This window comes from Coffea arabica, chromosome 2c (assembly GCF_036785885.1).
Source record: "Coffea arabica cultivar ET-39 chromosome 2c, Coffea Arabica ET-39 HiFi, whole genome shotgun sequence".
NCBI lineage: Eukaryota > Viridiplantae > Streptophyta > Magnoliopsida > Gentianales > Rubiaceae > Coffea > Coffea arabica.
The window spans coordinates 72,441,402-72,452,287 of record NC_092312.1 but is presented as its reverse complement, the minus strand read 5'-3'; the positions used below and the strand labels follow the sequence as shown (position 1 = coordinate 72,452,287).

The 10,886-nt window shown below is 34.8% G+C and overlaps 1 protein-coding gene across 2 annotated transcripts; it reads right to left on the bottom strand.

Annotated features, from left to right (window-relative positions):
• Nucleotides 1-2,397: 2,397 nt before the first annotated feature.
• LOC113727812 (transcription factor bHLH149) lies at nucleotides 2,398-3,826 on the bottom strand. Of its 2 annotated transcripts, none has more exons than XM_027252169.2 (2): nucleotides 3,538-3,826; nucleotides 2,398-3,268 (listed from the first exon to the last, which is right to left on the bottom strand). In XM_027252169.2, exon 2 carries the CDS (start codon nucleotides 3,183-3,185, stop codon nucleotides 2,547-2,549), a length of 639 nt encoding a protein of 212 aa, XP_027107970.1. In that variant the 5' UTR covers nucleotides 3,186-3,268; nucleotides 3,538-3,826; the 3' UTR covers nucleotides 2,398-2,546. The 2 variants fall into 2 exon arrangements, with proteins under 2 accessions (XP_027107970.1, XP_027107971.1); XM_027252170.2 differs by having other exon boundaries at nucleotides 2,398-3,263.
• Nucleotides 3,827-10,886: the final 7,060 nt, after the last annotated feature.

Genomic DNA, 10,886 nt, shown 5'->3' with positions numbered 1-10,886 from the left:
CATCATTATCAAAAAGTGAGAAATGTTTGAATCAATAATTACTATCTCACATGTATGTATCTTTTATCGTTTGGAAAAAAAAAAAATTACTATCTCACATGTGCAATATACATGCAGCTATAATAAGGTGTGGTGGGGGCTCTTTCAATTGGATCACATGCACATGCCATGCGGCTGTTGCTTATTAGACTGGTTTTGGCGCATTTGCCAACTTCCGTAGCTTTTTGTGGGGGAGGGTTAGGTTGTCCAGGCAATATCGATGTATTTTAGTACGTTACGGGTCTACGTCTTCCGTCATTTTCCATTTCTACCCCGTTTTCTAGTTTTATCCCGTACAAATACCTACAAAAAATAAAATAAAGGGTGCTGTGCCATTTTTTTTTAATTATTTTAATTAAAGTCAATTGCATTTGTTTCATTTCAAGTTGATTGGCAGGGAATAGTGGCGTGATGCTTTTCTTTTAATAGTGTAAAGTATTTTGTTCTTGTGTCGCAACGCTCGAGTTCGATTTTGAATACTAATTAAAGTGCGCTTAATAATAAGCGATTTATAAGGATCACTATCAACTGCTCAATGAATCGGTGGCATATTTTATGTTTAGAATAGACGTGTCTCCCAAATTTTGATACCAAAATATATAGATAAAACGGTGTAAATTTTGGAATACATAACCCGGGCTTCGTTTTTTTTTTTTTTGTACAAAAGTAATTTTTCGAACCAGAGGGAGAAAATGGGGTAAAATATCCATTTAGCTCCAGGAATGTGGAACACTTTCTCAACCGCTTAATGGAGATTATTAGTCCATCCTAATCGAGTGGATTAACTGTATATCAAATGATGCGGACAGAAATCAGGCGTGCCCATGAGGAGTACCAACTCGGCCAATGATAAAAACAAAATAATTTCTTGTGTTCTTTCCTCCCATTACCTAGCAAAAAGAAAAATATTGCCGCAGACGTGAATAACTTTTAGGCTTAATTTCTCAATGGATTACCAATAAATGAGAATTTAGAATGGTAGCAACGTAACACAAAGAATATCTCATTTCAGTCTTTTTGAATGAATGAACCATAGTTCCACTATTGATTCGGAAAGACATGATCTTGCACCTAGACCAAATTGAAGTAACTTAATTAAAATCTTCCTCTTATGAATTAGTGAATAAAATTGGTAGCTAATTAAACATTTTGCTTGCTGAAAAATCAAAAAGCCTAAATCTACGGTTGTGTTTGGATTGTATTTTTCGTCATTTTTTATGAAAAAATTACTATAGCGATTTGATATATGTGAGAGAAAAATGTGATCACGAAAAATGATAATATTTTTCGACGGAAACAAGCAATCCAAACAAGGCCGTCTATGGTTCGCCTGGAGACAGCTTGGGGCCACACAAAATTTGCTCCCTGGGAATGTGATCTCTCCATCCTATCCTTTTCTGATTTATGTGAGCAAAGGAAGCTAAGAACCTGCGGTAAGCAATTTGACTTGGGTTCCTTTGAAAGGATACTCGCCGTTACCATATTTCCCTTTATTCTTCACTCCTTTACCAGCATTTCCCTTTTTGGACCATAAAACATGTGCCCACATTTTTTCATTTTAGTAAAAATTATGTCACCCATCCATAGTCATTCTGAACAGCTATTATTGTCCCCTTGATGCAAAACCTTTTTTTTTTTTTTTTTCCAGTGCATTAACATCATCTCATGTGCACCCCTGGAGCCTGCCTCATAAATTATGAGTTTTAATTTTGTTCCATAAATTACGTGTGCGTCTGATAAAACTAGCATTTGAAAACTAAAATTTGAATTCGTTAAATTATTGAATTGTTAAGTACTAAATCTAATATAATTGATTGTATATCACATTAAATATAAATCTACTAATTTATCACTTTTTTTTGAAACAAATTTTGTCTAAAAAATTCAGTACCATTTAATTAATTCAGATGTTCTATTTTTTATTATCAGGACATGTTAAGATCTGAATTCATTAAATTTAAGTGCTCAATTAAATTATCAAACAGTAAATTTACTGTCCTTAAGGTGCCAAACTAATCCAAGTAAAGAGGAAGTAAGAATATTCCTCAAACAAGATAATTAATTACCAATGATGACACTGTTAAACAAGCAAACTCAGAACAACTTGCTCATTATTGTTCCAAATATTTTGCCAGTGGGAAGCGAATCACAGAAGATTATAGTTTAATACGCTTCTAAAGTGAGCAGTAACAAATTAGTTGGCATGTTCAACTTTATGATCAACCGATCAAACACAAAGAATAAGCAAATGAGAAAAAATATATATATAATTAACATACACAGATTTAAAACCGGGAAAAAACGAATAAAATCATATGGCTATGTCGAGAGAGAAAAAGAGCGCGAGAGATCAAGAGGGGTAAAATGGGACATGTATACAATAAAATACACGAAAATAGAAAACCTCTCGATTATTAACAAAAGCTTTTTCTAAAAAATCGTAAAAAATTAACGAAATTACTAAAAACACCTCAGCTAGCCATAGTAATTAATCACATACGCCGAGGCTAAGATTGATTTGAGCCGCCACTGGCACTGGCATTGCCATTGCCCCCGCCGCCGCCGCCGCCGAGAAGCTCAGAGAGTACAGTCATGGCTCGGACTTGCATTTGCAAAGCTGCTATGTAATCAGTGGCCTCTTCCAGAAGGCTAGGAAAGGAAATTTTCTGGCAGCCGGGAACTAACCGGCCCAATACCTTCACTTTCCTCTGCAACGGAGGCAACCTCTTTTTGGAAACAGGCTTCTTCAACCGGTTATCGCCGGTGACCTTGGTTTTCATGTGTCTATGCCTTTTATTAATCTGGCTGAGTCGAAAACTGAGTCGACCCGTGAGAATCGCTCTACCCCAGCGACTCCTCCCTTTGGCCGCAACGGCCAAGACTCTGTCCGCCGTCTCGCGAACGGCTCTTCCACCGGAGACCGGAGACGAAGGCGCCGGACGGACTTTAGACAGCTCGTCGACTAGCTTCGTGGCGTAGATCCGTTCCTCAGACTCCGATCTCCACCGGCTGGGGTCCGCAATGTTCTCCGGCTGGCCTAATGAATCCTCGGGCCCGATTTTTCTTCGCCTTTTGCGCTTGGACTCCCGCGATCGATCATTGGAGTCGGCCTCGGGATTCGAGATGGAATACTCTGACGTCATCATGATGCCGTTGAGAGAAACGGTTTTTATTTCTTCCCTCAGAAATCTCGTTGCGGAATGAAGGAATGAATCCAACCAATTCTATTCTGGCGAACAGAATAAAGCAGACATCTAAATTAGATTCCGAAGATAAACCAAATATACCATATCTGGTCAAGCCTAACAATCACGCTTTCGTGCACCAAATATTTACATCCTATAAATTGACGGATGATGCATTTCTGTCCACGCTCTTCCAATAAATTGATGAAACTGTAAAGCAAATTTGTATTGCAAGAGCGGAAAAGAAACACTAGATACCCAGCTTAACAAGTTGGAACGATATTGGATAGTATTAAACAAGTAGCAGTAGTACCTAAGTGGCGGCGCGAGGATGATCGCGGCGGCGGAAGCCGTGGAAGGAGGGGGGGTGTTCGGAGTATAGCTTAGCAGCAGGTTGAACGAATAATAAATAGCCTTTTGTGGATGTTGAAGTGAGGGATGAGTGGAAGAAGAGGTGAAGGGGAAAGAAGAAGGAAAACTAGAAGAAAAAATAAAGCGAAGGGAGATTAGAAGAGAATGGGAAGAGGGAAGGGAGAGGAGACTTTATTGTGTTGGAAATGTCTGAAGGAGGACAAAGGCCTGGGCAGGGCTGGCAGTGGAGCTGCTGCCCTATTTATTTAATGTTTATTTTTCTTTTTCGTTTTATCACCTGTTTTCCATACAATTTTTATATTGTTGTTCCTGAACCTATTTTTCGGTCATTATTTTTTCGAGCACTAAAAAGTATAATACTCTTTCTGTCCCACTTTGATAGTTCTATTTCTTTTTTCACACAATTTAAGAAAAAGTAATTAATTTTGTTAAAAAAGTAAATTTAAATTGCTATTTTCCTAAAATTTCTTCACATTAAATAGAGTACAATTTTATGGGAACTTGAATTGATGGTAAAAAAATGAATCAACTTTCATTAAATGGAGTAGGTTTATAGTAACAACAACTTACATTAAATAAGGGTATTTTAGAAAAATTAAAATACAACTATATTCTTCAATTGGAAAGTGGACTATAATTTGGAACAGACGAAAAAGGAAAACAGGACTATCAAAGTGGGATGGAGGGAGTAGTTTTTTACGAAAACTTCTGAATGGACAACTTGTTTCACTACTGTTTATATTTCTAAACTACTCTATTACTGCTCTTTTCTTTTACTCCCTCCGTCCCACTTTAATAGTCCGATTTCTTTTTTTTCACATAGTTTAAGAAAAAATAATTAATTTTGTTGAAAAAGTAAATTTAGATTACTATTTTTCTAAAATACCCTCACATTAAATAGAGTACAATTTTATGGGAACTTGAATTGATGGTAAAAAAGAATCAACTCTCATTAAATGGGGTAAGTTTATAGTAACAACAACTTACATTAAATAAGGGTATTTTAGAAAAATTAAAATACAACTATATTCTTCAATTGGAAAGTAGACTATAATTTGAGACAGACGAAAAAGGAAAACAGGACTGTCAAAGTGGAACGGAGGGAGTATTTTTTTTTAACTTTCCACCGCACCTTACGTCCTTTTGGCTCCAACTGTCAAATGCAATATTCATAAATTACTATTGCTTGTTTCTTTTTGTACATTATTTCTTAATTTACTCATGGTATCTTTTCGTTTTCAACATTCCTTAAGTTGCGTTTCAGTTTTGTTAGTTTGTTCAACTATTCAAGAAGGGTTTTTTTTTTTTTTTTTTGTATTAGTTTGTTAAATAAGAAGGAAGTAAGAAGAGAGTAAGAGGAATTAAAAGTCGAACCAAATATTACGGGTGATAGTTCAATTGTGTTTAGTTAATTGTTTTATAATTGATAGCTTAATTGTTGGAATATTACATACTTTTATTGGTAATCTCTTTTTCATGACTTACCTAATAATATATATGAAGAGTTTTTTCTTATTGTTTTCTATTTTTTTTTTGTTTTGGCATTTGATATTCACGTAACCAAAGGATGCATTAGTTTGGCAATAGTACATAACCCTAGTTCGATTCTCAAGTCTTACCCTTTCCTTCCTTTCCTTTGTAAGGTTGGATTCTTCTGTTATATTACAAAAAAAAAAAAAAAAAAAATTTACTTTGAAATTTGGAAGAAAAATGGTAGAATTAAAATTTCTTTACCATTTGGTTTGTGGTTGTTCCTTGTCTAGCTATTAACTAGGCTTGTGGATTATCTTTAACAACAGTACTGCATGGCTCCATGCGTTTAAAATTGCATTGACCACAACCTTAATAATCGGTGTAGCTTTGCTTTAGGCTATAGTCCACCTCAACATTGGATATAATCGTGCAGTCTTGAAGCTGTAAATCCAGAGGCTTGCATACTTGTGGTTATTGAAATTTCTTTATCTACTTTTGTGTTCGAAATATGCTAGAAAATAGCACTACTATTGTTTGATTTACCTTGCTTTTCTCATGGTTTACATGGATATCACCCTTGTCTCCAAACGAATCAATCAATAGGAATGCAAGGATATTTCACCTTTAGAAAATGATTAAATCATCAAACTAACCTCCATGATCATGCGAGCAACATCTTCTATTATTTAGATTTTTACAGCTAAATCAGTGAGGGATGATAACTCAAAAGCAGCTTCTAGCTTGTCAAACCCTTTTCTTCTTTTATTCTGTATCATCTTATGTTTTTTTTTACTTTCTAGTTTATCGTTTTATAACCGGCATGAGAGAGAGGGATGAAAAATAAAAAGGGCGGCGAGGAAGGGGAAATATCAGGGTTTGGATCAAACCCTTGTTGCCAAATGAGGGAATAACATCCTTGTAAAGTGTTTTTCAATTCTTACCAAATTTAAAAGCTAAATTCAACAAGAATTGTTGAGAAGCCTTTAAATTTGTTTCCCCTACAAGAAAATGGAATTAGACCCTTGTGACGACCTAGAAGCAAATGAAGCAATTAATATTTAAGCAATTGCAGATGACAATATCGATCGAGTGGAATTTGCTTAATTATTTCATTGAAAAATGAGAACCTTAGCGATTAGCCATGTTAGTTGGATCACCTTAACTTGCATACAAAGGTAAAGGAGAGCAATTAGGTCTAACCTAAACTTTATTTGGTGCAATGTAATTATTGTTGTTTATTTTCTAATAGTGCTTTAAGAATAGTTGGTGCATGTCTATATCATTATCATGTCTCGTCTTCTCATCTGAGTCTTCTTCTGCCTCAAAATTTGCAATGTGCTTAACTGGACAAAAAAAGTACAGAAGCCTTCACATATTCCTGATCATAATATCATTCACTTGATCGAAGCTACAAAACACGTAGCTGACTATGACCAATACATTTCTTTTCTTTTCTTTCTTTTCAATAAGATTGATATTCATCAAACTCTGACAAAGCGACAATCCTTGGTGAATTATTGGCCAACACAAATTTTACCTTCACTAGGAAGCACGTAGCCATGATCACCAGGCCGGGAACATGCATGAATGAGGGGACTAGGGGCACTGCAACCGTTCCGGACGGTTTTGGCCATTTTCAACTGCATGTAATCTTCTTTGTATATCGCGTAACTTTTTTTGCACATCGTGTAACTTTAGAGCAAATTTTTGCGGGATCCACACATGACGTGAAAATCAAGTTACAACTTGTAATTTCACCCGCACAAATTTTTGAGGCCAGATCATGGCCATTAACCGTTCAGGGACGGTCATAAATGAGGGGTTTTACAGTTTGATCCCGGAAGCATTCTCAAGATTTCCATGTTTGGTTCCCATTTTTTTGGTCAAAAATTTTTATTTTTATTTTTGTGAATATATTTTTCAATTATATTTTTTTTCACGTAAATTAGATCGCAACTACAATACATTTTTACACAAAAACTCCAAAAAATAGCAATCAAAATTTGAATGGCTTTTTTCACCATTGTATGGTTACACTCGAACAAAAATTAGTTCGATATTCCGAGGTAGATTGGTCCACTTGGTCACTTTTACGATTGAGAAAATTTGATTCTAAAGATGGTGCAAGATTACTTGTATTGAAGAATTCAAATGCCAAATAAACGGGTAGCCGCTTTTATGTACGCTAAACAAAATTTTAAGAAACCAACAAACACTAATCACTTAGTGAAAGTGTAAAATCATAAAGAGTTAAAAAAAAAAGGAATAACATACGACAAGAAGTAAAATCCTAGATATATATAAGATAGGATTTTCATCGAAATATAGTATTAAGATTTTTAATAGCACCAAAAACATTGTTTTTTTTTTTTTTAAAAGTTTCACACATTGTTACTTTTTATCCCTTAGGATTAGTTCTAAAAATCAGGGATGAAAATATCTCTAATGATTTTAAAAATTCACGAAAGTATCAGAGATGAAAATACTTAAAATATATGGATAAGGAGATAGAATAACGAGATAAATTTGGAAAAACTAATACTAGCTAAGAGTAGTTTTCTTTAATGGACAGGTTTTAGTTGATCATGTTTCAACATGGTTGTCTTATATTCTCACATGGTTGTATCATGCTTAAAAACAACTGTTTAAGCTTATGAATTGCTCGTACAAATGAGCATATATAGAGCTAATTCCTCTCGTTTGTTTCGAAAATTGACTAAAGCCTTGTTTAATAATTCAATTCGGTACTTAAATTTAATAGATTCAGATCTTAATATGTTTAGACGCGTTTGATAACGAAAAATTGAACATCTGAATTAATTCAGTGACCCTGAATTTCGTAAGCAAAACTTACTCCAAAAAATAAGTGATAAATTATTCACTTATCACTTAATGTGATATACACTCAAATGTATCAGATTTAGGACTTAATAATTCAATAATTTAAGGGATTCCAAATTCATATTTCAGTTTTATCAAACGCACCTTAAATACCTCTTTTTTTTTTTTTTTTTTTTGCTGCTAAAGCGTAGAGATGAGCATGGAGCTAATTCCTTTTGCTTTACAAAAGATGACCAAAGGACTACTAACTAATTGCTAAAAAAAAAAAGCACATAATTAATGAAAAAGATCAAATTAGTAGTATCCTTTGAACAGATTGGCAGCATCTGGGTGACTTTAAAGTACAGAACGCACTCGATCGAGGGTGACAACGTAGGGAAGAAAACAATAAAAATTGGTCACTCACATGTGTTGCCCTATCGTGTCTTCCAAGGTCAAGTCTGTGGTTTACAAAGAATAACCATTCATTCTAGCAAAAATTCCAAAAGTTGATGATGTGGAAATGCCTTATTGGATAACAAAGTGATAGTGGCTTTCACTCATTGGCTCTCATATGGGGTCACTCCTATTTGTTTTTATTCTTAGCAATGATTAGTGGGTGATGCACAGATAGGAGAAAAGGGGAGCTAGAAAAGGGAAGCATGTGGTTGTTTTCATGGCACTTTCTATCAAGACTGGCCTTTGTTTTGGTTCATTATGATGCTTGCTTGGACTCACACAGTGGCATCACTTTGATGGGGCGTGGAGAGATTTGATACACATTGCCTTACGTAACATATATATATTCTCACTTTCTTGGCCAGTTCTTTCCTTTTTCTTTTTTTTTTTTTGGTGGAAAATCATCTAAAAGTATTTATACCCTATGGTAGTTCCTTTACATATAGGCCTTTTGTATACCTTAACTTTCTTTTATATCTTTCACTAGATTAGAAATAGCATTCTTTTGTAATACACTACATCACTAGCTATCAATTTGGAATCCTTTTTTTGACTAATGCTCTGAGCTTGAGTGTTATCCTCGTTGCTAGGAAGTCTCTATATCCCTCCATTCGTGTACAGTAATACAACACAAGTTGACTCAATCAGTAAGAATAAATCACTTTCTCACAAGAAATCGTGTGTGCGAATTTCACTGTCAATGTATGAATTGTGTTGACGAACGATCCATACGAACTCCTGTAAATGATCTGTGATTCTGGGAGCGTACTAATTGTAAGTGATTTCTGCCACACTTTATTATCTTGTGCAAAATTCGACTGCAATTATACTTTATAATAGTCCAACCAACCTTGCTCTCTTGGCAGATTCATCATTCTTCGGAATATCAATTGAAATAGTTATGTTTCGTGTATAACTTGACACGAATCAACTGGTATATATACTCATGATATTAACAAACTGCTACTACTGTTTTAGATTTTGAGAAAGTAATAAATTTTTCGTACGGTTTTGAGCTACCGGTGGTTGAGTAGCTCAAGCTTGCCATAGAAAATGCTAATTGTTCCTCAAATTTTGAGCAAAGAGGATTTGTGGATAAACTTAGAGAGAAACATGTGAACCTTAATACTGATTAGCATGCTTGCCAGAGTGTCTTGCCTCTTCCAATCAGACATCCATCTTAAGCCTCTCATGATTAAGTTGTTGGGGTGAAGTTTATTTTGACAAAAGAAAAGTTCCACGTACAAGTAACCTACAACTAGCAAGCACATGCTTAGAAGTAATTAAGTGTTAAACTCAATCAATAATTTCGGCTTTTAAAGTTTTTAATCCTTCTGCCATTGACTTCTTTGCAGTGAAGTTTCATTCTGCCATAGCAGAAGCACATGCACTTTTTTGCATACGATAAAAATCAATCTTCAGTTTCTTCACTGCTACACAGGTCAACGGCTTGTGAAGAAAGTAAAAACTTGCCTCATTATTATATTAACAATTTAGAATCCGTATGGTAAATTATAGAGGACAAAACAAGGAGCGGGAGCATGGTTCAAAGTCGCGGTCGCGGTTGCGATCGCGGCCTAGACCGTTCCACATCGATCTCGGTATATCGATCGCGGACAAAACAAGGAGCGGGAGAGATACTGTAGATCACTTTGGTCTTATCTATATGCAATAGTTTAGGTTTAATCATGTAATGGATTATGATGACTAATCTCAACCTCGTTAACATATAACCAATTATCAATGTGCAAATTGTGGCCACTCTTATTGACCCATTGGATGGTGGTGACTACTTCAGGATTGGATCATCTAATCTTGCAGTTTAGTAGTGTTATTTTATGTTTTACACATTCGAATTGACAAATTTTCTTTGATTTTTTTTCAATACATGAAACCCACATTTTAATCAAGTTATAATATTATGTCAAAGGCTGATAATTACTTTTTTTCGGTCCAAGGGGAGGGGAGACTCCAAACTTTACAAAAGAAAAGAGGGAAAAGGGAAGAGCCTGATAATCGAATCAAGAATCTGACAGTCACCTGACTAATGCTCTTACCAATTAAGTTGATTTTCAAGACTAATAATAATTGATTATTTTTTTTTAGCTTTTTTTGTTTTAATTGCATTAGATATTACATGATGAGAAGAAGCAACAGCAGATATCTAACTTGCAGTGACATCCATCCATAAGGAACTGTTAAAAAGTCTGCTCAACTTGTTTCTGTAAAAATATTTTTAGCAATCAAAATGATTTGAGATTTTTTTTTTCTACTGCTTAAAATGGATGGACGTAATTAACTCATCAATCTTCTAAACAGTTGCGATTAAACTAAACCATCCGAAGGTGACTGAGAGAATATTAAAGAAGTCGGTCGTGAATCCCCGTGAAAGATAAGTAAATGGATAAGAAATATACTACTAATTGTTAAATCCCTTGATTTAGACAATACCAAGGAAGTTTTTATATTTTGCTTGAATTTGACGGGGCAAATCATCCATTTGTCTTATGTTTCGTATACACTTGACTTTCGGCCATC